Source organism: Rhinatrema bivittatum, chromosome 9 (genome assembly GCF_901001135.1).
Source record: "Rhinatrema bivittatum chromosome 9, aRhiBiv1.1, whole genome shotgun sequence".
Classification (NCBI taxonomy): Eukaryota; Metazoa; Chordata; class Amphibia; order Gymnophiona; family Rhinatrematidae; genus Rhinatrema; species Rhinatrema bivittatum.
The window spans coordinates 17381365-17408346 of NC_042623.1; the positions used below are offsets into that span (position 1 = coordinate 17381365).

Here is a 26982-nt window from a genome sequence, read left to right on the forward strand (position 1 = left end):
ACGCTCAGTGTCTGCTCCCGAAGGCATCCCGTGTACGCTCAGTGCATTTTACCGTGCAGGGACTGAGTAGATGTGATTTCCAAGTCACAGAAGAGCCTCATATAGGAAAATGCAAAGGTCTCATTATCTTTAACAAAGTAATTTGTATATCTGGGTGAAAGGGGAGGGGCGGATCAAAAAAACAGGCCCCTGGGTCTGTGTGTATCCCCTGCTTCCTGACATTTCAGAAATACTTGGAAAAGTGACTGGCTTGAAGGGGAACAGAGTGACTTCTTATCCCTCCCACTCCCACTGACTTGCACTGCTTTAAGATGACCTTTCATGTCCTATCAGTGGGGTCAGCAGACGAGGACGCCAGCTGATGCAGATGGAGAGACGCGCGTGCGCGGATTTGGAGGAGAAAATAGGGAGGCGACCCAAACACATTTCAACTGGAGAGGTGCGAGCGGACTTTCGATTCTGCTACAGCACAGCCTCTCGGTCAGGAATAACATCTTAATGAGGGCAGCTTGCTGCGTCTGGAGAATGTTTTTTTTCGACTGCAGTAAAAAATAGTAATAATAATAACGATAATTTTGTTTTGTATCAAAACAGCTGCCAGGTAGCACAGCCGGGGGTTGATCTGGCCCATGCAGAGAGGGACAATCTTATTTATTTCTTGCAATTCTTAGGAATAAGGAACATGCTGGTATTTTTCAGGAAAGAGAGAAAGCGTTTATTGTACATTGCAGAAAAGTAATCGCCACCAGCACGACCGATGCCAGGGGAGCTGCCGCGTGTGTGTGTAGGGAGAGTGACTTGGCCCTCCCAGCACCTGGCTGGCGCCTGAAATCCCCTGCAGTGACAAAGAGCAGCTGCATTAGACTGGATGGTCAGGTCTTTTCTGCTGTGTCAGAGAACATAGGAAAGCAGACAGGGTTTGACTCGTCTTGTTACTGGGAAAGATGATATAATAATAATAATAATAATACCGCGCCTTGATAGGAATCCCTGCTGCCATCTTGCTATGGCCCTTGGATAAGCTATTTCGTATAAACCTGATTATTGCTAGGAGCGCGGCTGTCGGGAAGGCCCCACGAGCCCCGATACTCGCCCCGACGCCACCTGGGCTCAGCTCAGGACGCCGCCCACGCCGCCGACTTCCCAGCGCCACCGAGCGCGGCCTCTCACGCCGCCAGCCTGCTCCTGTCCCGGACGTCCATAGGCGCACGCGCGCACAACGCCTCCCTATAAAGGTGCCCAGGGCGGGAAAGCCTGCGCGGCACCCCTTGATGACATCATTCAGCCCTTCCCATATAAGGGCGCCACAGATTGTGCTCCAGTGCCTTAGCAATGGGTCTCCCTCACTTGGCTGTGTAGTGTGTGTTGCTGCTTTGTTCTTGGTTCCTGTGTTCCTAGCCCTGCCTCGCCTCTCCAGCCCAGCCCTGCCTCGTCTCTCCAGCCCAGCCCTGCCTCGTCTCTCCAGCCCAGCCCTGCCTCGTCTCTCCAGCCCAGCCCTGTCTCTCCAGCCTCGCCTCTCCAGCCCAGCCCTGTCTCTCCAGCCCCATCTCTCCAGCCCAGCCCTGCCTCGTCTCTCCAGCTCAGCCCAGCCCAGCCCTGCCTCGCCTCTCCAGCCCAGCCCTGCCTCGTCTCTCCAGCCCAGCCCTGCCTCGCCTCTCCAGCCCAGCCCTGTCTCTCCAGCCCCATCTCTCCAGCCCAGCCCTGCCTCGTCTCTCCAGCTCAGCCCAGCCCAGCCCTGCCTCGCCTCTCCAGCCCAGCCCTGCCTCGTCTCTCCAGCCCAGCCCTGCCTCGTCTCTCCAGCCCAGCCCTGCCTCGTCTCTCCAGCCCAGCCCTGCCTCGTCTCTCCAGCCCAGCCCTGCCTCGTCTCTCCAGCCCAGCCCTGTCTCTCCAGCCTCGCCTCTCCAGCCCAGCCCTGTCTCTCCAGCCCCATCTCTCCAGCCCAGCCCTGCCTCGTCTCTCCAGCTCAGCCCAGCCCAGCCCTGCCTCGCCTCTCCAGCCCAGCCCTGTCTCTCCAGCCCCATCTCTCCAGCCCAGCCCTGCCTCGTCTCTCCAGCCCAGCCCTGCCTCGTCTCTCCAGCTCAGCCCAGCCCAGCCCTGCCTCGCCTCTCCAGCCCAGCCCTGTCTCTCCAGCCCCATCTCTCCAGCCCAGCCCTGCCTCGTCTCTCCAGCCCAGCCCTGCCTCGTCTCTCCAGCTCAGCCCAGCCCAGCCTCGTCTCTCCAGCTCAGCCCAGCCCAGCCTCGTCTCTCCAGCCCAGCCCAGCCTCGTCTCTCCAGCCCAGCCCTGCCTCGCCTCTCCAGCCCAGCCCTGCCTCACCTTGCCTCCTCAGCACCGCTTGTCTCATCTCCTCGTCTCTCTTCAAAGTTGACTCCTGCATTTGACCCTGGCCTGAACCTTGACCGTTCTTACTTGTCCCCTGCCTGTGACGGACATTGACCATTCTCGCCGGCAGCCTGCCTTTGACCCTCTCCTGGCCCTGGATCGATGCCTACGCTGTAGCCACAGAGACTCTCGCCTAAGACCTTCCGGCCCCGAGCAGAAAGCGGTTGGCGTAGGGGAAGCCCCTAGTCTGTCTGTGCTCTGCGTGGCTGCACGGCGCTTCCCCCATAGGTAGAGCCAATCCCGCCCCAGCAGCAAGCGTCCACAGATCTTACAATTATTTAGTCACAAGATTGGATGTGATGCTTTTACACCCTGTGTTACCTTAAACTTCCTGGACAAGCCGGTGGCTTCCAAATCTCACTTTGCTTGTGGCTTGAGCCTGTATCTTCCTCTTGGGTTGCTATTCCAAAGTTTCATTTGTTGTTTTTTTTGGAGGGGGGGGGAGGGTGTTGGTCACAATATTTTGTATTTGTTATATTTTCATACTATTTTGGAATAAAACATATGTTGTTAGAATAACAGCATTAAAACCTCTTTCCGAGTCCTCTCTTCAGCTGTCCGTGCTGTATCCATGCCTTGCAATAATCACAAGCGGAGAGACCCCTTCAAACGGAAACTACAACGCAAAATAAAGGATCGAAAAACTATCGGACACAACATTCACAGCCCTTCATTTCATCTGTCAGCCTTTAAAATCACGGCACCAGGAAAAAAAATGGCGGTAACCTAAGTTAACATCCACCGCCTCTCGCCACGGACACCTCAGCTCTCGTTCATCGGCCGGTTCCAATTTCCTAACTAAATGTTATTATTGTATACACCGAAAAAAGCTCAGGTGAAAAAAAAATCTAATTACTTATCTTAGAAGAACAAGGTCCCACTGCGCATCCTCACTGTAATTGCCCAAGTCACAACACTCGACGTGAGCTCACTCTGCCGCCTGCTTCGGGGGTCACCGTTCAGTTTATCAGCGAAGACCCTTCTCGTACTGTGCAGCTGAGGGGTCCGTTGCTGATACCACTTGGGGCCCATTGCGTGGCCAGAGGCGGTGGATGGAAACTTAGGTAACGCCATTGTTTCTGTTGCGCTGTTCTTAAAGGCTGATAGATTAAATGAATGTTTCTGAATGTTCTGTATTCATCCTTTACACGTAGCAGTGACACCTGCAGGGAGGCGCTGATGAATATCTGCTCTTCAGCTGTCCGTGCTGTATTCATCCTTTACACGTAGCAGTGACACCTGCAGGGAGGCGCTGATGAATATCTGCTCTTCAGCTGTCCGTGCTGTATTCATCCTTTACACGTAGCAGTGACACCTGCAGGGAGGCGCTGATGACTATCTGCTCTTCAGCTGTCTGTGCTGTATTCATCCTTTACACGTAGCAGTGACACCTGCAGGGAGGCGCTGATGACTATCTGCTCTTCAGCTGTCCGTGCTGTATTCATCCTTTACATGTAGCAGTATGATACCTGCAGGGAGGCGCTGATGAATATCTGCACTTCTGATGTCCGTGCTGTATTCATCCTTTACACGTAGCAGTGAGACCTGCAGGGAGGCACTGATGAATATCTGCTCTTCAGCTGTCCGTGCTGTATTCATCCTTTACATGTAGCAGTGACACCTGCAGGGAGGCGCTGATGAATATCTGCTCTTCAGCTGTCCGTGCTGTATTCATCCTTTACATGTAGCAGTGACACCTGCAGGGAGGCGCTGATGAATATCTGCTCTTCAGCTGTCTGTGCTGTATTCATCCTTTACACGTAGCAGTGACACCTGCAGGGAGGCGCTGATGACTATCTGCTCTTCAGCTGTCCGTGCTGTATTCATCCTTTACACGTAGCAGTGACACCTGCAGGGAGGCACTGATGACTATCTGCTCTTCAGCTGTCCGTGCTGTATTCATCCTTTACATGTAGCAGTATGATACCTGCAGGGAGGCGCTGATGAATATCTGCTCTTCTGATGTCCGTGCTGTATTCATCCTTTACACGTAGCAGTGACACCTGCAGGGAGGCGCTGATGACTATCTGCTCTTCAGCTGTCCGTGCTGTATTCATCCTTTACACGTAGCAGTATGATACCTGCAGGGAGGCGCTGATGAATATCTGCTCTTCTGATGTCCGTGCTGTATTCATCCTTTACACGTAGCAGTATGATACCTGCAGGGAGGCGCTGATGAATATCTGCTCTTCTGATGTCCGTGCTGTATTCATCCTTTACACGTAGCAGTGACACCTGCAGGGAGGCGCTGATGAATATCTGCTCTTCTGATGTCCGTGCTGTATTCATCCTTTACATGTAGCAGTATGATACCTGCAGGGAGGCGCTGATGAATATCTGCTCTTCTGATGTCCGTGCTGTATTCATCCTTTACACGTAGCAGTGAGACCTGCAGGGGGGCGCTGATGAATATCTGCTCTTCAGCTGTCCGTGCTGTATTCATCCTTTACATGTAGCCGGCGTGCGCAGAGCGTCCCGGGGTTTTTGGAAGGGGGCGTGTCAGGGGCGGGACCCGATGACGCTGTGTTTCGGAGGCAGGGCGTGGTGTTTCAGGGGCGGGACCGGGGGCGTGGTCCAGGCCTCCAGACCAGCCCCCGGGTCGGAGGACGGCGCGCCAGCAGTCTGCTGGCTCGCGTAGATTTACATCTGCTTCTCGCAGGCGTAAATCTACAGACAAAGGTAAGGGGGGGTTTAGAGAGGGCCGGGGGGGGGGGGGTGGGTTAGGTAGAGGAAGGGAGGGGAAGGTGAAAGAGTTCCCTCCGAGGCCGCTCCGAAATCGGAGCGGCCTCGGAGGGAACGGAGGCAGGCTGCGCGGCTCGGTGCACGCCGGCTGCCCAAAATCGGCAGCCTTGCGCGTGCCGATCCAGGATTTTAGAGGATACGCGCGGCTATGCGCGTATCTTATAAAATCCAGCGTACTTTTGTTTGCGCCTGCTGCGCAAACAAAAGTACGCGATCGTGCTGTTTTTAAAAATCTGCCCCTGAGTCTATTCCATGTTACCGTTGCTAGTAAGAGCAGTGGCTATTTTCTAAGTCAACTTAATTAATAGCAGGTAATGGACTTCTCCTCCAAGAACTTATCCAATCCTTTTTTAAACACAGCTATGCTAACTGCACTAACCACATCCTCTGGCAACAAATTCCAGAGTTTAATTGTGCGTTGAATGAAAAAGAACTTTCTCCGATTAGTCTTAATGTGCCCCATGCTAACTTCATGGAGTGCCCCCTAGTCTTTCTATTATCCGAAAGAGTAAATAACCGATTCACATCTACCCGTTCTAGACCTCTCATGATTTTAAACACCTCTATCATATCCCCCCTCAGCCGTCTCTTCTCCAAGCTGAAAAGTCCTAACCTCTTTAGTCTTTCCTCATAGGGGAGTTGTTCCATTCCCCTTATCATTTGGTAGCCTTTTTCTGTACCTTCTCCATCACAATTATATCTTTTTTGAGATGCGGCGACCAGAATTGTACACAGTATTCAAGGTGGGGTCTCACCATGGAGCGATACAGAGGCATTATGACATTTTCCGTTTTATTCACCATTCCCTTTCTAATAATTCCCAACATTCTGTTTGCTTTTTTGACTGCCGCAGCACACTGAGCCGACGATTTCAATGTGTTATCCACTATGACACCTAGATCTCTTTCTTGGGTTGTAGCACCTAATATGGAACCTAATGTTGTGTAACTATAGCATGGGTTATTTTTCCCTATATGCATCACCTTGCACTTATCCACATTAATTTTCATCTGCCATTTTGATGCCCAATTTTCCAGTCTCACAAAGTCTTCCTGCAATTTATCACAATCTGCTTGTGATTTAACTACTCTGAATAATTTTGTATCATCTGCAAATTTGATTACCTCACTTAGAACATAAGAAATTGCCATGCTGGGTCAGACCAAGGGTCCATCAAGCCCAGCATCCTGTTTCCAACAGAGGCCAAACCAGGCCACAAGATCCTGGCAATTACCCAAACACCAAGAAGATCCCATGCTACTGCTGCAATTAATAGCAGTGGCTATTCCCTAAGTATAATTGATTAATAGCCATTAATGGACTTCTCCTCCAAGCACTTATCCAAACCTTTTTTGAACCCAGCTACACTAACTGCACTAACCACATCCTCTGACAACAAATTCCAGAGCTTAATTGTTCGTTGAGTGAAAAAGAATTTCCTCCGATTACTCTTAAATGTGCTACTTGCTAACTTCATGGAATGCCCCATAGTCCTTCTATTATTCAAAAGTGTAAATAACCGAGTCACATCTACTCGTTCAAGACCTCTCATGATTTTAAACACCTCTATCATATCCCCCCTCAGCCGTCTCTTCTCCAAGCTGAACAGCCCTAACCTCTTCAGCCTTTCCTCATAGGGGAGCTGTTCCATCCCCTTTATCATTTTGGTTGCCCTTCTCTGTACCTTCTCCATCGCAACTATATCTTTTTAGAGATGCGGTGACCAGAATTGTACACAGGATTCAAGGTGCGGTCTCACCATGGAGCGATACAGAGGCATTATGACATTTTCCGTTCTATTAACCATTCCCTTCCTAATAATTCCTAACATTCTATTTGCTTTTTTGACTGCTGCAGCACACTGAACTGACGATTTTAAAGTATTATCCACTATGATGCCTAGATCTTTTTCCTGGGTGGTAGCTCCTAATATGGAACCTAACATCGTGTAACTACAGATCATTTATAAATATATTGAAAAGTAAGGGTCCCAATACAGATTCCTGAGGCACTCCACTGCCCATTCCCTTCCACTGAGAAAATTGTCCATTTAATCCTACTCTCTGTTTCCTGTCTTTTAGCCAGTTTGCAATCCACGAAAGGACATCGCCACCTATCCCATGACTTTTTAATTTTCCTAGACGCCTCTCATGAGGAACTTTGTCAAACGCCTTCTGAAAATCCAAGTATACTATATCTACCGGTTCACCTTTATCCACATGTTTATTAACTCCTTCAAAAAAGTAAAGCAGATTTGTGAGGCAGGACTTGCCTTGAGTGAAGCTATGCTGACTTTGTTCCATTAAACCTTGTCTTTCTATATGTTCTGTGATTTTGATGTTGAACACTTTCCACTATTTTTCCTGGCACTGAAGTCAGGCAAACCGGTCTGTAGTTTCCCAGATCACCCCTGGAGCCCTTTTTAAATATTGGGGTTACATTAGCTATCCTCCATTCTTCAGGTACAATAGATGATTTTAATGATAGGTTACAAATTTTTACTAATAGGTCTGAAATTTCATTTTTTAGTTCCTTCAGAACTCTGGGGTGTATACCATCCGGTCCAGGTGATTTACTACTCTTCAGTTTGTCAAACAGGTCTACCACATATTTTAGGTTCACCGTGATTTGGTTCAGTCCATCTGAATCATTAGCCATAAAAACCTTCTCCGGTACGGGTACCTCCCCAACATCCTCTTCAGTAAACACCGAAGCATAGAAATCATTTAATCTTTCCGCGATGGCCTTATCTTCTCTAAGTGCCCCTTTAACTCCTCGATCATCTAACGGTCCAACCGACTTTGTAAAATATATCCGAAGGCTTTCTGCTTCGGATATATTTTACAAAGTTTTTACTGTGAGTTTTTGCCTCTATGGCCAACTTCTTTTCAAATTCTCTCTTAGCCTGTCTTATCAATGTCTTACATTTAACTTGTCGTTTATTAATTATCCTGTTTTCTTCTGTTGGATCCTTCTTCCAATTTTTGAATGAAGATCTTTTGGCTAAAATAGCTTCTTTCACCTCCCCTTTTAACCATGCCGGTAATCATTTTGCCTTCTTTCCACCTTTCTTAGTGTGTGGAATACATCTGGACTGTGCTTCTAGGATGGTATTTTTTAACAATGACTATGCCTCTTGCACACTTTTTACTTTTGTAGCTGCTCCTTTCAGTTTTTTTCTAACAATTTTTCTCATTTTATCAAAGTTTTCCTTTTGAAAGTTTAGCATGAGAGCCGTAGATTTGCTTACTGTCCCCATTCCAGTCATTAATTCAAATTTGATCATATTATGATCACTATTGCCAAGTGGCCCCACCACCATAACCTCTCTCACCAAATCCTGTGCTCCACTGAGAATTAGATCTAAAATTGCTCCCTCTCTTGTCGGTTCCTGAACCAATTGCTCCATGAAGCTATCATTTATTCCATCCAGGAACTTTATCTCTCTAGCATGTCCCGATGATACATTTACCCAGTCAATATTGGGGTAATTGAAGTCTCCCATTATTACCGCACTACCAATTTGGTTAGCTTCCCTAATTTCTCTTCGCATTTCACTGTCTGTCTCACCATTTTGACCAGGTGGCTGGTAGTATACTCCTATCACTATAGTCTTCCCCGACACACAAGGGATTTCTACCCATAAGATTCAATTGTGCATTTAGTCTCATGCAGGATGTTTATCCTGTTGGACTCTATGCCATCCCGGACATAAAGAGCCACACCGCCTCCCTGGTGCTCCTCTCAGGCATTGCGATATAATTTGTACCCAGAATTATGCAGAGTAGTTAAATCTCGAGTCGATTGTGATAAATTGCAGGAGGACCTTGCAAGACTGGAAGACTGGGCATCGAAATGGCAGATGAAATTTAATGTGGACAAGTGCATGGTGACGCATATAGGGAAAAATAACCCATGCTGTAGTTACATGATGTTAGGTTCCATATTAGGAGCTTCCACCCAGGAAAAAGATCTAGGCATCATAGTGGATAATACATTGAAATCATTGGCTCAGTGTGCTGCAGCAGTCAAAAAAGCAAACAATGTTAGGAATTATTAGGAAGGGAATGGTTAATAAAACAGAAAATGTCATAATGCCTCTGTATCGCTCCATGGTGAGACCGCACCTTGAATACTGTGTACAATTCTGGTCGCTGCATCTCAAAAAAGATATAGTTGAGATGGAGAAGGTACAGAGAAGGGCGACCAAAATGATAAAGGGGATGGAACTGCTCCCCTATGAGGAAAGACTGAAGAGGTTAGGGCTGTTCAGCTTGGAGAAGAGACGGCTGAGTGGGGATATGATAGAGGTGTTTAAAATCAGGAAAGGACTTCAATGGGTAAATGTGAATTGGTTATTTACTCTTTTGGATAATTCAAGGACTATGGAGCATTCCATGAAGTTAGCAAGTAGCTCATTTAAAACAAATCAGAGAGACTTCTTTTTCACTCAATGCATAATTAAGCTCTGGAATTCATTTGCCAGAGGATGTAGATAAGGCAGTTAGTGTAGCTGGGTCTAAAAAAGTTTGGATACGTTCCTACAGCAGGAGTCCATAAACTGCTATTAATCAATAAGGTTTAGTAGCTTGGGAACTATTGATTTAATGTTTGGGTACTTGCCAGGTACTTGTAACTTGGATTGGCCACTGTTGGAGATAAGATACTGGACTTGATGGACCCTTGGTCTGACCCAGTATGGCATATCTTAGGTTCTTTTGTTAAGTATGAGACCTGCAGGAGGGGTGCTGATGAATATGTGCTCTTCAGTTGTCTGTGAGGTATTCATGCTTTATGTGTATCAGTATGAGGCCTACAGAGGGCTCTAATGAATATCTGATATTCAGGTCTGTGCTGTATGCGTGCTTTACATGTAATAGTATGAGACCTGCAGAGGGGCAATGATGAATATCTGCTCGTCTGCTGTCTGTGCATCAGTTTGACACCTGCAGGGGACTCTAATAATTATCTGCTCTTCAGCTGTCCATTCTGTATTCATTCTTTACTTGTACCAGTGTGAGGCCTGCAGGAGGCTCTAATGAACATCTGTGCTTCATCTGTCCGTGCTGTATTCATGCTTTACTTCTATCAGGATGAGACCTGCAGGAGGCTCTAATGAACATCTGTGCTCCATCTGTGCATGCTGTATTCATGCTTTACTTCTATCAGGATGAGACCTGCAGGAGGCTTTACTTAACATCTGTGCTTTCAGTCCATGCTGTATTCATGCTTTACTTCTATCAGGACGAGACCTGCAGGAGGCTTTACTTAACATCTGTGCTTCATCTGTCCATGCTGTATTCATGCTTTACTTGTATCAGTGTGAGGCCTGCAGGACGCTCTAATGAACATCTGTGCTTCATCTGTCCATGCTGTATTCATGCTTTACTTGTATCAGTATGAGACCTGCAGGAGGCTTTACTGAACATCTGTTCAACATCTGTGCTTCATCTGTCCATGCTGTATGCATGCTTTACTTGTACCAGTGTGAGGCCAGCAGGGGGCTCTAATGAAGATCTACAATGTGCATTATGCACGCTTGGAGAGGGCAATATTGAAAGCCCTTTCTGGAGTATTTTACCCACTGAAACTGAGGCTTTGTATATTGTGCAATCTGTCTGCAGGTAAAAGTACTTGCATTATTCAAAAGCTCAGGTAATTTTACCCGTGGACTGAAGAGGTAGCCTGGGGTTGAGAGAGGGAGGAGATTAGAACTACGCGCGCATTGTTACCAACAGAAAAGTTACTTGACAGGAAAGCAGGCACGTGGCTCTGTGGATTATTGTTCCTTGGGCAATAATGAAAGCAGAACTACCCAGGCTGTTTATGACAGAAGGGTGGAGATCTGGGCACATGGTGTGGATTAAAATTACCCACAGGGTTTGCAGCAGCCCACGGGAAACTGCTTCTTGCCCCCTACATGTGTCAATGTGACACCTGCACGGGCATCTGAAGAAGTAGGCGGATAACATGTGGGCAAACTAGGTGGCCCACGTGGTTGTTTTCTGCTGCTGTTTTCTCTTTTTGTAAGAGCTTTTTTTTGGAGAGAGTGCATTTATCGATTTCTGGGTTCCTCTGCTCTGGCTGGCATTTCAGTTCCCACGCTGGATCTGTCCATGGAAGTGGGGCAGGGGTATAACTTTTATTCCCCACGTGCGAGTTTGTAGCAGATAGAAACTCAAATTTGAAATCAAAAGCAGACTCCACACCCTGCCAGCAAAGATCTGGGCCAGAGAAAGCAAAAGGATCCACGCCCACAGCGACCACGTCAGCAACAAGAAGGCTCAGCATGAAAAAGAGAAGTGCAGTATCGAATGGGAAGAGGAAAATGAAACAAGTACGAATGGAACATTCCAGAGACGCAAGGCCATAGCGCCAGTGGGTAAGTCATAAATCAAGCATGATATTAAGCTGTGAATATCAGGCATCCTGCCAGGAGCAGGCACAAGAGACAGTCCCCGCACCACAGAGCTTACGGTTAGTTTAGTTTATTAGATCGCCTGCTCAGAAGAAAGCAAAGCGGTTTTTGGCATTATAATTAACATAAATGCGGACAATTTCACATTAAAATACATAACAAAACTAGACCAATTTCTATTAATACCCAACTATGATTTTTTTTTTTTGTTAATTTTCTTTTCATTGATCTATAAAACATCAGCAAAAATACACAATTATACCTTCACAGGAGAAGCTCAGTGTACACAATATGCAAATTCTGCAGTCACCTCAGTCACAGTAACACAAACTCTCGGGCAATTAGAATGCAAAACCCAACAAAAAATATTCTGAAACTATATAGCAAACCTGACATAACCAAAAGAGCACTAACACCCAGGACTCAAAACAGCATAAATTATACCTATGAAAGGCAAAATGAAAATATTACACTGAACTCTAGAACACCAAGACACCTCCCTACTGGGAAAACATAAGTCAGACAGCTGCAGACTCCTATGCAGAAACTAAACAAGTAGAACACCTCACCCCATAGAAACATAGAAATGACGGCAGAAAAGGACCAACGGTCCATCCAGTCTGCCCAGCAAGATTATGGTAGTTTCTGTTGAGCCATACAAGTCCCACATTCTTATCAGTTTCCCAAGCCGTCAAAGTCGGGGCCCTTGTTGATTGCTGTTAAGAGTCCAATTCCCTGTTACCTTCTGCCACAGAAGCAGAGAGCACTGTTGGAGTTGCATCAAGAGTTTCAGGCTTATTGGTTAAGGGTAGTAACAGCTGCATCAGCAAGTTACCTCAGTCACACATGCAGAACCCAGACAGATCCTCACCAAATCCAGAATAAGGGACCACAAATTAGCATAGAAAACTGTAGACAAAAACTGAACTGGAAACCTCAAGGAGCCAGACACTGCATGCAGTGCAACACTGGAGAAAGACAAATTCACTTCCTTTTATTGTGCAAAATACAGAGATATCAGAGATGCAAATTTTCCCAAGCGGACATATTCCAATCACTAAATTTAGTAGTCTGGTTATTTTTGTTTTCTAAGAATGCTGGCTCTGGCCTTTTTTTTTTTCTGCTTCCCATAACTCTCACTTCTCCATTTTCTGTTTCTTCTCGCTATTTGCTTCACTTCTTCCCCTACATCTGTCTCTAACATTGATGTTTTCCTTTCATCTCATTTCTCTGCCTCTGTTCATTCATGCATAACTTGCACCCTTCCTCTCCCCCTCCAGTTCTCACTGTCTTAGCTTTTCCCCTCCCTCTCTCTCTCCCCCCTCACTAATCTCCAGATTTCTGCTTCTTTTGTTCTTACCCCCAACTGCTGCCTTCTTTCTGGCTCTCACACCCTCCACCCTCCACCAGCCCCAAGCCTACTCTCCAACCAATCCTTTTTTCAAGCTCTCCATCCCCTTCTCTTTGTGTCCCTCCTTGCCATTTCTCCATAGTGACTTGCACCAGCCTCCATCACATCTTTTGACTCTCATTGCCCCTCTCCGATCTCACAATTTCCCTATAATCATCTCCTCCCTCCTTCCCAGCCCTTTCCCCTTCTCATCTCCTCCCATAATCCATTTCCACTCCTTCCCCAGCCTCTTCTTTCCCTCTCTTTCCCAGACTCTACTCCCAAATTTCAACCCTGAAGAGTCAACTCTTTCCCCAGCCTTCATCTACTTTTCTCTGCCTCATCTCTTTACCAGCTCAGGCTTCTCAGTTATTCTCCCTCTCCTCTGGCACTCATCCCTTTTCTTCTGTCAACATGGACCCCTTCTCCCTCTTCCACTCCCTCCATCTCCTGTCTCTGCTCACCTATTCTCTCCCTGTTCACTCTGCCTCAGTCGCACTCCCCAATGCTGTCTTCCCTCAACCCAAACTATGGCCCTCTGCCTCTCTGTCCCACAAGCCCCAGTCCTCTTCTCCCTGCCCTCTCACCACCACCCCTGTAGGTCTCCCTCTCTCTATTCTTGCCCCCCACCCCCTGTAAAAGTCTCCCTCATGCTGCCCCCCCACCTTCCTCGTAATTTCACTCTCCTCCATTTTCCCCTGGCTGCCATATCCCTAGCGCTCCTTTGAGGCCCCCCCCCCCCCTGTCTGGTGCTAGGAGCTGTGTGGGTGCGCCAGTCTTGCAACGGGAGCTGCAAGATGAGTTTTTTTTACGGCTCACACCGGGTAAACTTGAGCCGTGCAGCAGAGGAATCCAGCGCACCAGGCGGTGCCTCTTCTTCTGCTGGGCGTATACGTGGCAGACCTGGGCCTAGCCCATGGGGTGATGCCAGCAACGGCCCTGCACTTACAGCATTCTGATCAAACGCCCACAGGTCAGCCCTGGAAAGGAAAGAAGCATACAATAAATAAATCAATCAAGCCCAACGCGAGAAACTGATGGAAATGAATTTAATTTAATATTAGGAAACCTTCTCTGCCTTCCCAGCTCCACCAGTGCTAATTCATCCTGGCGTGGGTTTGCCTCAGAGCTGCTGTGGACGTGCAGACTGGATAGGCCGTATGCATTTTATTTTTTTGGCATTATGCTGCTTGCTGTGAGAGCTGTGCTGGACTTCTCAGCTGGTCTGGTCCCATCCCCTCCAATGTAAATTGCCTCGCCTCTGTCTGACATTGACATACAGCCCCTAGCGTGCACATGATTGCCTCTTAATGGTCCTGGAGCAAGGTTTTCTGGCACTAAAACCAGCAGCAGATTGTACGAAAGATTTCAAATATTGCCCTCTGTAAAGCCCCGAGCTGCACACAACTCATTTTTTGCTACTGCCCTGCTTTGAAGTTTCTCATCCGTGTGAGGCCTGAAAAATGATTTGTACAGGAAACAAAACCCAAAGGTCATGTCCGGGGGGGCAGCCCTTCTTCATTTTGACTGCTGCTTTGCGTTTTTAATTTTCTCATGAACTCCTTGGAAAAACTGAGACGCGTCCCTGGTATTAGCTTAACTCCATGGGATGGGAGCTCCATCTCGCTCTTCTAAGGGACATCCCCGTGTGGTCCCTATTTCCCCACACAACAGGTTGGTCTGGGAGTTACAAAGCAAGTAACGGGATCAGGATGGCGTGAGGACCAGGAAGCAGGTTGGCAACTCTGCAAAAGCCACAAAACCCAGGGAGCTCTCTCTCATTAAATAGGAAAGCCCTTTTACCACAGTGAGGGGAATATTTACCATCCATTTACCTCTGGAAATGGCTACTTACATGGGTAAAAAGGACTTTTTGAAAATTTCCCACCCTCGATGCGGGTAGAAGTACCTGTGATTCACGTCTGTGCGGGCATCCCGGGGGTGAAGCAACAACACACATTGCTTTGCATTTTAAAAAATTAAGCTCTTTTATTTTGCCAGAAAAGCATCCACAGAAAAACACAGGCCCAAATCTCTACAGGTGCTTGCTCCTTGGAATTTATTTTGGTTTGCCAAAAAAAAAAAAGTGTTTAAGAACGCTGGAATTAGCGCAGAATGCTGTCACTCGTTAATTACAGGGTACAAAGGAAAAGATCAGATCACACCGGCATTACCGAAGCTGCATTGGCTGGTCATAGCGAGGGTTAAAGTTAATATTTTTACGTTGATCATAACAGGGCCGGTGCATCCCAGCAGGCGATCGCCTAGGGTGCCAGTCATTACTACTAACTACACCTTTCTATAGCACTACTCTCTGTATGCAGCACTGTACAAACCCCACCGAAGAGACATCCCCTGCTCAATACAGCTTACAACCAAATCAAGACAAACATACAGGTCAAGAGATAATGGTTAAAATGAATCAATCAGGCTGAAGGCAGACCATTAGCTTAAGATTCAAAAGCAGCCTCAAAAAGGTGGGTCTTGAGATAGGATTTAAGCATGACAAGAGCAGGAGAATGATGCACCAGTTCAGAAAGACTATTCCAAGCACAGGGCATAGCCAGGGGAAAAGTACGGAGTTGGGAATTGGTGGTGGAGAAGAGCATAGACAGAAGTACCTGTCTGATAAGCGGAGAGCACGAGGAGGGGTGTAGAGAGAGGTAGTGAGGAGCTGCAGCGGGAAGGCATTTGTAGGTGAGATAGAGGAGCTTGAACTGTACGCAGGAGCGGGTAGGGAGCCAATGCAGTGACCTCAGAAGAGGGGTTACGTGAGCTTAGTGACTTTGGAGAAAGATAAGCCATGCAGCTGAATTTAGGAGAGATTGCAGTGGAGAGGGATGGCTCGCCGGGAGACCTGTGAGGAGCAGCTTGCAATAGTCTAAGTGGGGGGAGATGAGAGCGTGGATAAGGGTTCTGGTAGTGGGTTCAGAAAGGAAGGGATGGATTTTTGGCAACGTTACGAGAAAGAAACAGCACATTTTAGCAGAGTTTTGGATTTGTGTAGAGAAGGAGAAAGAGGAGTCAAAGATGACTCCTAGGTTATGGGCTGAAGGGACAGGGAAGTTGACAAGTGTTATCCACAGAAACAGAGAAAGGAGAGAGAAAGAGGGGAGATAGATTGGGTGGGGGGAGATAAAGAGCTCCGTCTTGACCATGTTGGTTAAAGCATCCTCTTGATGTTTTGGAACAGGAACTCAAGAGGGCTAGGTTTTTGCTATCAGTTTTCTGCAGATGGCAATGTTAGAAGCAGGCACCCCCATATAAATAAACTGCCCGATACACATACAACCGAGATGTTCTGCTAGAGTGCGCGGCTACCACAGCTGACCACATTTCTCCTTCCCTCCCACCTTTTTTTTTTTTTTTTTTACTATCACAAACGTCAATTCTAGCATCGTCATGACTCAACAGCCCTTGAAGGGTTGTCCCCTCTCGCCTTTCATACATTGTCTCAGAGAGAGAGAGAGAAAACTCTGATCAGCAGTCAGACACAAAATGCTCTGTATGCTTGTGCCAGACCTCAAAGCATCCTAATCCCTTTTTCCTCTCCCCTTCCCAACAAAAAAAATACTAGCCTCCCAGCCTCTGTCCAGAGTTTGTTTTACTGTCATCCTACCCTATTCTTACCCACTTACCACGTTTCCCATTTTATCAGGCTCAGGCTGACGACAGGCTTCGTTGATAATCATGAGAGGAGAACCTGGGAAGCACTGGTAACACAGGGAGAGAGGGCTCAGTACCTGCACTATCCCTCCAGAAGGATGAGAACATAAGATGTGCCGTGCTGGGTGAGAAGTCCATCAGGCCCAGCATCTTGCCTCCAACAGTGGCCAATCTAGATCTCCAGAGGTATCCGGCTGACCAGGGATAAGCAGTGGCTTTCCCCATGTCCACCTGGCTAATAACTGTTTATTGGGGTTTTTACACTCTACCTTGACCACATCCTCTGGTAACAAATTCCACAGCTTCTGCTTCGTATCTGCGAGCACCAAAGCAATGGGCTTCTTCCAGAAAACTTCCCAAACCACAAGGCATCATCTACTCTTGCAAAACCATCTCTTCATAAATATCCCATTTACTGCTTAAACACAGTCTCCCATGCGCTTTCAATTACGCCACAGACGGTTTTAAAATTGATTTATTTCTTGCGTAACAAACGTCAAAAACATAAAAGCTGCATATTAAAAAGTATGGCAAGCCTTGGAAAATTTGCATAAAGAGTCTCAAAAAAAACAGTATGGCAAAAACCCACACTGAAGACTCTGGTAATACGTTAATCCATTTTTTGGTTTAACTTATTTTCTTTTCTGTGTCTATAATGCCGTTAATAGATATTGGTACATGTACTCTGTATTCCAAGCATGCTTAGTAACTCAGCCATAAAACCTAGGCCAGCGGAATGGCAGAGCTGAAACCCAATGGCCATTTGGTGACCTACCAATGAAAACCAGTAGCCAAATACTTTTATGGTCACCACAAACCAGAAGATTTCTGCTATACTGCTGGCCACCTGTTGTAAGCTTGTCAGCCAAACTAGCTTTAAAGCTCCCCCTTGCCAATAAAGCAAAGGTTTCCATCCATGTCCTAACAAACGGTGAGTAAATCATCTGGAAGAGACGGATCTCACAAGTGGCCCTCCCCAGATGTTCCAGCAAATCTAGTCTTCCAGGAATAAACATACATTTGGCCAAGTCTATGGCTTTGAACACAAGGGAATGCTGTGCCATATTATCCAGGAGACGTTCCTAGTCTGTAGGTCTCAAATTATGTCCAAAAGTTGTGCGATGTGCAATGGGATCATAAGGTTTTCTGTGGCATATTCCATGGATTTCACCAGTGAAGGAGTCGCCAACAGGTACGTCATAGGACCAATCCGCTGCTCGATGCAAGCATGGCAGAGATAACCCCCTTTGTCTTCTTTCTTGTCGCTCTGTAAAACAGGAGAGACGTCAGAGAAGGAATACACGAACAGCTCTGAAAATAGGCAGAGCCTCGGGTTTCTGCGGCAGATTGGTCAAGATTCTTCAAGAGTTAGCAACTTCTGTGGCACATTTTTCACAATTCTGAGGTAGTTTTGCAGACAAATTCACAATTCTGACTATTCAAAACCATTCACATTGTTTTAAAAAATATATTTAAACTATATATAACATTTACCAAGTATAAAAATCAACTATCAAGTAAAGACATGTAAGTTACAAATTTAATTATGAAATGTCACTTTGGTTTTGAATTAAAATAATGCAACCATTTTTTTTTTTTATGTATTTTCTTGAAAAAGTCCCCTCCATCTTTGCAAGTATCTGAGCTTATGCATGCTGAAAAAGCCTCAACAGTTTGTCATGTTGGTAATTACACAAAGTTGTGCACATGATAACAAAATCAGAAAGGAGCTGAATCAGCACAAATTTAATACTTGTCAACAGTAGTGCCAACCATCAAGGCTTCTATGAACAGATATCAATGCCATCAATGCCAACTGTGAGACACCAGCAGCTGCAGACTTACAACATCCAGGTCTTTGTAGCTGGAGTATGGTCGACCACTTATGCAGGTGCAAGAATCATTGTATAAAAATAAAGTTCTTCAAAAAAAAAAAAATAATAATAAATAAAAAAGGGACATCACTCCACTCAGAATTATATCAAAATCATCTTTGGTTTGATTTAAGAGATCTTTGAGAAATCAAACATTGTTTTCTCTGTCCATTCCAACCTCATCCCTCCTCTCCTATTTCCTTCAGGACAGCAGGGAGAGAGGGGCAGAAACAGCAGGGGAGTGGCTGGATTAGAGCAAAGCACCTCTTCTCTCCTTTGCTAGGGCTGCTCCAGCCTGAGCCTCATCTCCGCTTCCCCCTCTTATTCCCTGCAGGCTGCTTGCACAAAGTGAAGGAATGGAACAGGAAGCAGAGAAAGAAGAGTTGACTGACGGCAGGCACCCTGGAGCTTTCCTCAGATGATTGAATTAAGAAGTAGGAGAGCTTCAGGGTGGTTGATTGTGTAGCATATTGTAAAATTGTGTGGCAATACTAAGTAAAAAAAATGCTACTACTGCATTTGCACAAGAGATAATACAATTGGCTGCTTTCCAGTGTGACTTGCATTCTAAGCTCTATTTAAATACCTCCTTCATACAAGCAGTTACATCAGATGCCAAACAGTTTTCAGTGGAAGATGGGGTTCACTTGGAGAATTCATATCCAACTTCTATAGCAAAGACATGAATAAGGAGCCACAATTTAACAGGCTTTAGGAAGACATACCCCGAGAAAAGGAAGAATAATTCTTGAAACACAGCTAGTGTCAGGTTTGCTTTCATTCAATTTGTGACTCTCTAAGATGCTTGAGTGCATGGCATTTTCTCCATTTTATACAGTGATGTCAGATACATATAAAAATATATATACCAGATGTCAGATATATATAAAAAAAACATATGCTGAATATAGAAATATAGATTGTTTTAATTGCATTCTAGTCAAAATTTAACAAAAAAAATAATTGGGCTGGTAGGAAGAGGATGCAATGATGAAATCCAGAACTGTGTAATGGACAGACAGTCGTTGACTAATATCCCCTCCACTGCCTTAAACTTTTAAAGATGGTTCACAGATATTTCATAGTAGCGTTTTTATATATTTGGTGAAGTTTGTTCATGTGTTTTTGTAATTTACTAAGTGATTTTTATTTCTTTGCAAATGATGTGGCAACAGGCTAATTATGTAATTGCTCTAGAAGAGAAGCCAAGGAGCATGGATCATAGGATCATGAAAAAAAAAGGAAAAATATCCTGATTTCCATCCATACTTCTGAGTTTAAAACAGACTTTCTTAAAGTGGAGACAAAACAGACTTAAGAACATAAGAACTTGCCATGCTAGGTCAGACCAAGGGTCCATCAAGCCCAGCATCCTGTTTCCAACAGAGGCCAAAACCAGGCCACAAGAACCTGGCAATTACCCAAACACTAAAAAGATCCCATGCTACTGATGCAATTAATAGCAGTGGCTATTCCCTAAGTAAAATTGATTAATAGCCATTAATGAACTTCTCCTCCAAGAACTTATCCAAACCTTTTTTGAACCTGGCTACACTAACTACACTAACCATATCCTCTGGCAACAAATTCCAGAGCTTAATTGTGCGTTGAGTGAAAAAGAATTTTCTCCGATTAGTCTTAAATGTGCTACTTGCTAACTTCATGGAATGCCCCCTAGTCCTTCTATTATTTGAAAGTGAAAATAACCGAGTCACATCTACTCGTTCAAGACCTCTCATGATCTTAAAGACCTCTATCATATCCCCCCTCAGCCGTCTCTTCTCCAAGCTGAACAGCCCTAATCTCTTCAGCCTATCCTCATAGGGAAGCTGTTCCATCCCCTTTATCATTTTGGTTGCCCTTCTCTGTACCTTCTCCATCGCAAATATATCTTTTTTGAGATGCGGCGACCAGAATTGTACACAGTATTCAAGGTGGGGTCTCACCATGGAGTGATACAGAGGCATTATGACATTTTCTGTTTTATTAGCCATTCCCTTCCTAATAATTCCTAACATTCTATTTGCTTTTTTGACTGCTGCAGCACACTGAGCCGACGATTTTAAAGTATTATCCACTATGATGCCTAGATCTTTTTCCTGGGTGGTAGCTCCTAATATGGAACCTAACATCGTGTAACTACAGCAACGGTTATTTTTCCCTATATGCAACGGTTTTCCCTATATAGCAACGGTTATTTTTCCCTATATGCAACACCTTGCACTTGTCCACATTAAATTTCATCTGCCATTTGTATGCCCAATCTTCCAGTCTTGCAAGGTCCTCCTGTAATGTATCACAGTCCGCTTGTGATTTAACTACTCTGAATAATTTTGTATCATCCGCAAATTTGATAACCTCACTCATCGTATTCCTTTCCAGATCATTTATATATATATATATATATTGAAAAGCACCGGTCCAAGTACAGATCCCTGAGGCACTCCACTGTTTACCCTTTTCCACTGAGAAAATTGACCATTTAATCCTACTCTCTGTTTCTCTTGGATTTTACTCTCGCTTTAAATAAGGACATGCATTCTGTACTGGTACTTTTTTGTGGTCTAGCCACCCTTTATAGGAACTAATGATTTTAATACATTTAAAATGGACTCACTACCACTATTTTTCTTTCATGCAAAAGAAACATTAAGCAACACAAAATAATTAAACAATGTAATGCAATCTTCAGTTGACATCAAAAAGTATTTTCAAGATAACCTAGAATGCAATCAGGCTAAAACCAACTTTTTTTTTTAAATTTTTTACTGCTTGTGAATTAAGCAGGTACTAGGCAGCTGAAATCTGTTGCTCTGCGTCTTTTGACTTCCTGCTTTTCTTCCTTCTAGATCTCTCTAGAGTATTTTGGTTTGTAGTCCGGATCGGGGCCTGTGCTGGCTTTCCACATGAACCCCCAACAGAAGAGTCAGCACTGTCCTTTTGCAAAACAGCCCTTCGTAGACAGTTAGCGCCTGGTGCTACAGCCACTCCTGGGGCCTGAAAGGCCATAGCATCTAAAGTCTCTCTTTTTCCAGCCTGCAGGCTCATGGAAACCAGAGGCACAGCCTCCAAGCAGCAGCAACCGCAATCTACAATTAGCCTGGCACCACCACTCCTGTATTGGAAGCTTCTCTTTTGTTCAGAAGCCTGAAAAAAAGCACTTATGTTTAACATTTCATCTTCTGTTCTAGGTATACCAAAATACCCCATCTTTATTTGACATTAGTGGCATTCAGTCTCACATACTCTGTGCCCACCAGCAAGCAGTGCTTTATATGAGGCTGACGAGGGCAGACCAAGGATTAAACACAGGGAAATCTCTCTCCGTGGAAAGACTGCCAGCGATGTCGTCAAAAGTCAGCACAGTGTCAGAACTGGAGAAACCCTGGGATAGGCAGGGAGATTTTTTAGCTGTGGAGAAGTTAAGGGTAAAGCTGGAGATCAGACAGCGATGTTGTAACAAGAAAGGAAAAGTTGCAGAGGGGAAGGGGCCTTGTGGTCTTTATCTCTCATGTTGATCATCGTTTATTTGTATCAGGTTTTACCAGCAAAAGAGTTCACAGCGGAACAATCTTTGACTGTACAGGCTGCTTGCTCTGTTTTCTATTAAGTATTAGCAAAAAAAAAAGTTAGTTCAATTGACAATTAGCTTATTTCATTCCCATGGAGATACTGGTGTTTAAAGTTTGAAAAGGTTTCTCCCGTTTAGTCAGAGCTACCATCGTGAATCTCTTCTTTTCAGCGGTACATCCCTGGGCGAGTGTTGACATTGTTGCCGGGTCCTTCCCGGCCGTGACTCGCACTCCCCCGAGCCCCGACTGAGACCTTCCCGCCCCCCTTTGTGACGTGTGGTATAAGGGCCCGGGTGGACGCCGGGAGCACGAGTGACAAAGGAGCGCTCCTTTTGCGTGTTCTCGTGTTGTTCTGGGGTTTTGGTTTTTTTTTAAATGTTGTCCTCTAAACCAATTTCGATGTTCCCCCACCACGAGGATGTCTGGATTCAAGGTATAGAGCCCTCAGGTCTTACATCAATATCTTTCAGCAATCATTAATATGCTCTGTACTTTGTACTCTATTGTACTTGTGAAGGCTCAATCTATTACTATAAAATCTGAAGTAATTTATGACCTACCGCACGACAAGGCGCAGACATGTTATGAATAACTGAATCACAGTTGCCTACTATCGACGCCGTTTTGAATCAGATCTGTCCTACTAATTATGCAGTGATTTCTGGGTGAGGAGAGAGTCTATTGATAGCATTCAAATGACCTCTTGGATTAGCTCATATTCACATATGAGATCCTAGTATTAACCTTTCCTAACTTTTGACATTTGTTTAACATTACTGTCGCCTGGTTTGTCTTATCACTCATCACCTCTTACTGAGCTGTTATTGGGGGGTCAAAGATCAACTTGAATGCAACGAATGTTCTCAGTGATTTTAACCTACTCGTTGATCAGACCCCCCTCACCTTTTCATTTGAGGTGTTTCCTTGCTGCCATGAAGGCCCCTGGGTTGGCATCAGCTGGTTATCTTGCCAATCCATAAATATGGCCATAATCCAGATTTGATTTTTCAAAATCTGTCTTATCTCTCAGGAGACTCTCCAGCAGTTTGCACTGAACAAAGTTTATGATCTGATCACTTTTTAATAACATAAGACCATGCCATACTAGGTGAGACCAAGGGCCCATCAAGCCCAGCATCCTGTTTCCAACAGTGGCCAATCCAGGCTACAAGTACCCAAACCCTAAGGAGATCACATGCTACTGATGCCAGTAATAGCAGCGGCTATTCTCTTACGACAACTTGATTAATAGCAGGTAAGACATAAAAAAAATCAACTGATGCATCTCTTATGGCTAACTTTATCCAATCTCTTCATTATTATTGGCAAAAGTAGAGGAAGCAGAAGTACTTGGTCAGTTGAATGATTTTCTTGATGATTTCTCCATCTTAGATCAGCAGCAGGTTGGCTTCCATAAACATCTTAGCACAAAAACCCTACCACCATCAACTTTGGGTACTATTGATGTCATGGGTTAGAGGAATGGAGCAGCTATGTAATGGTGGTTCTTGATATTACAGCAGCATTTGAAGTTCTGAACCTCCAGATCTTGCTGTCTCACTTGGCTAGTACTGGTATAGCAGGCCGTGTCTTTGACTGGTTTCAAGTAAACTTAAGTGAGCGGATACAGCAGGTCCAAACTGGTTGAGCAGTGCCATCTATTCCACGCGCAGGTCACCAGAGGCAGGTAGAGCTCCGGAGTCTCAATGCATGGATGAGAAGATGGTGCAAGGAAGAGGGATTCAGTTTTGTTAGGAACTGGGGAACCTTTTGGGGAAGGGGGAGTCTCTTCCGAAGGGATGGGCTCCACCTTAACCAGGGTGGAACCAGACTGCTGGCGCTAACCTTTAAAAAGGAGATAGAGCAGCTTTTAAACTAGAATAAAGGGGAAAGCCGACAGTCGCTCAGCAGCGCATGGTTCGGAGAGAGGTATCTTCAAAGGATACTAATGATGCATTAGAATTAAGGCATCCCGACAGTGAGTTTCCAATAATTAGAAAAATAGTCCAAGTGCCTGTAACTAAAAACTCACCTGAGCTAAAAAATTCTAACTTATCCCTATCAATTAAAAAGCAGAATGAAAATACAAACAAAAAACAAACTTTGAAACGTTTGTACGCTAATGCCAGAAGTCTAAGAAGTAAGATGGGAGAATTAGAATGAATAGCAGTGAATGATAACATAGATTTAAATGGCATTTCAGAGACATGGTGGAAAGAGGATAACCAATGGGACAGTGCTATACCGGGGTACAAATTATATCGCAATAACAGAGAGAAGCACCCGGGAGGAGGTGTGGCGCTTTATGTCCGGGATGGCATAGAGTCCAACAGGATAAACATTCTGCATGAGACTAAATACAAAATTGAATCTTTATAGGTAGAAATCCCTTGTGTGTCGGGGAAGACTATAGTGATAGGAGTATACTACCGTCCACCTGGTCAAGATGGTGAGACGGACAGTGAAATGCTAAGAGAAATTAGGGAAGCTAACCAAATTGGTAGTGCGATAATAATGGGAGACTTCAATTACCCCAACATTGACTGGGTAAATGTATCATCGGGACACGCTAGAGCGATAACGTTCCTGGATGGAATAAATGATAGCTTTATGGAGCAATTGGTTCAGGAACCAACGAGAGAGGGAGCAATTTTAGATCTAATTCTCAGTGGAGCACAGGACTTGGTGAGAGAGGTAACGGTGGTGGGGCCGCTTGGCAATAGTGATCATAATATGATCAAATTTGATTTAATGACTGGAAGAAGAACAGTGTGCAAATCCAAGGCTCTCGTGCTAAACTTTCAAAAAGGAAACTTTGATAAAATGAGAAAAATTGTTAGAAAAAAATCTGAAAGGAGCAGCTACAAAAGTAAAAAATGTCCAAGAGGCGTGGTCATTGTTAAAAAATACCATTCTAGAAGCACAGTCCAGATGTATTCCACACATTAAGAAAGGTGGAAAGAAGGCAAAGCGATTACCGGCATGGTTAAAAGGGGAGGTGAAAGAAGCTATTTTAGCCAAAAGATCTTCATTCAAAAATTGGAAGAAGGATGCAACAGAAGAAAATAGAATAAAGCATAAACGTTGGCAAGTTAAATGTAAGACATTGATAAGACAGGCTAAGAGAGAATTTGAAAAGAAGTTGGCTGTAGAGGCAAAAACTCACAGTAAAAACTTTTTAAAATATATCCAAAGCAGAAAGCCTGTGAGGGAGTCAGCTGAACCATTAGATGATCGAGGGGTTAAAGGGGCACTTAGAGAAGGATAAGGCCATCGCAGAAAGATTAAATGATTTCTTTGCTTCGGTGTTTAATGAAGAGGATGTTGGGGAGGTACCCGTAATGGAGAAGGTTTTCATGGGTAATGATTCAGATGGACTGAATCAAATCACTGTGAACCTAGAAGATGTGGTAGACCTGATTGACAAACTGAAGAGTAGTAAATCACCTGGACCGGATGGTATACACCCCAGAATTCTGAAGGAACTTAAAAATGAAATTTCAGACCTATTAGTAAAAATTTGTAACCTATCAATAAAATCATCCATTGTACCTGTAGACTGGAGGATAGCAAATGTAACCCCAATATTTAAAAAGGGCTCCAGGGATGATCCAGGAAACTACAGACCGGTTAGCCTGACTTCAGTGCCAGGAAAAATAATAGAAAGTGTTCTAAACATCAAAATCACAGAACATATAGAAAGACATGGTTTAATGGAATAAAGTCAGCATGGCTTTACCCAAGGCAAGTCTTGCCTCACACATCTGCTTCACTTTTTTGAAGGAGTTAATAAACATGTGGATAAAGATGAACCGGTAGATGTAATATACTTGGATTTTCAGAAGGCATTTGACAAAGTTCCTCATGAGAGGCTTCTAGGAAAGTAAAGTCATGGGATAGGTGGCGATGTCCTTTCGTGGATTGCAAACTGGCTAAAAGACAGGAAACAGAGAGTAGGATTAAATGGACAATTTTCTCAGTGGAAGGGAGTGGACAGTGGAGTGCCTCAGGGATCTGTATTGGGACCCTTACTTTTCAATGTATTTATAAATGATCTGGAAAGAAATAAGACGAGTGAGAGAATCAAATTTGCAGATGACACAAAGTTGTTCAGAGTAGTTAAATCACAAGCAGATTGTGATAAATTGCAGGAAGACCTTGTGAGACTGGAAAATTGGGCATCCAAATGGCAGATGAAATTTAATGTGGATAAGTGCAAGGTGATGCATATAGGGAAAAATTACCCATGCTACAATTACACAATGTTGGGTTCCATATTAGGTGCTACAACCCAAGAAAGATCTAGGCGTCATAGTGGATAACACATTGAAATCGGTTCAGTGTGCTGGGGCAGTCAAAAAAGCAAACAGAATGTTGGGAATTATTAGAAAGGGAATGGTGAATAAAACGGAAAATATCATAATGCCTCTGTATCGCTCCATGGTGAGACCGCACCTTGAATACTGTGTACAATTCTGGTCGCCGCATCTCAAAAAAGATTAATTGCGATGGAGAAGGGCTACCAAAATAAGGGGAATGGAACAGCTCCCCTATGAGGAAAGACTAAAGAGGTTAGGACTTTTCAGCTTGGAGAAGAGACGGCTAAGGGGGGATATGATAGAGATGTTTAAAATCATGGGAGGTCTAGAACGGGTAGATGTAAATCGTTTATTTACTCTTTCGGATAATAGAAAGACTAGGGTGCACTCCATGAAGTTAGCATGGGGCACATTTAAAGCTAATCGGAGAAAGTTCTTTTTTTACTCAATGCACAATTAAACTCTAGAATTTGATGCCAGAGGATGTGGTTAGTGCAGTTAGTATAGCTGTGTTTAAAAAAGGATTGGATAAGTTCTTGGAGGAGAAGTCCATTACCTGCTATTAAGTTCACTTAGAGAATAACCACTGCCATTAGCAATGGTAACATGGAATAGACTTAG

The 26982-nt window shown here is 44.8% G+C and overlaps 1 protein-coding gene and 1 long non-coding RNA gene across 5 annotated transcripts in view; one reads left to right on the top strand and one right to left on the bottom strand.

Annotated features, from left to right (window-relative positions):
• The first annotated feature begins 11398 nt into the window (after positions 1 to 11398).
• Positions 11399 to 18947, top strand: LOC115098697. The gene is made up of 3 exons (XR_003858590.1): positions 11399 to 11504; positions 16589 to 18001; positions 18805 to 18947. It is a non-coding gene; the product is annotated as an uncharacterized LOC115098697 (long non-coding RNA).
• Positions 17054 to 26982, bottom strand: part of FBH1 (F-box DNA helicase 1) — a 79191-nt gene continuing 69262 nt past the window's right edge. For 2 of the 4 annotated variants that reach the window (XM_029615504.1, XM_029615502.1), the window contains one exon: positions 17054 to 17863. In XM_029615504.1, coding sequence (XP_029471364.1) covers positions 17693 to 17863 — 171 coding nt within the window. In that variant the 3' untranslated portion in view covers positions 17054 to 17692. The remainder of the gene's footprint in view (positions 17864 to 26982) is intronic. The other 2 variants (XM_029615503.1, XM_029615505.1) reach the window with 1 other exon arrangement.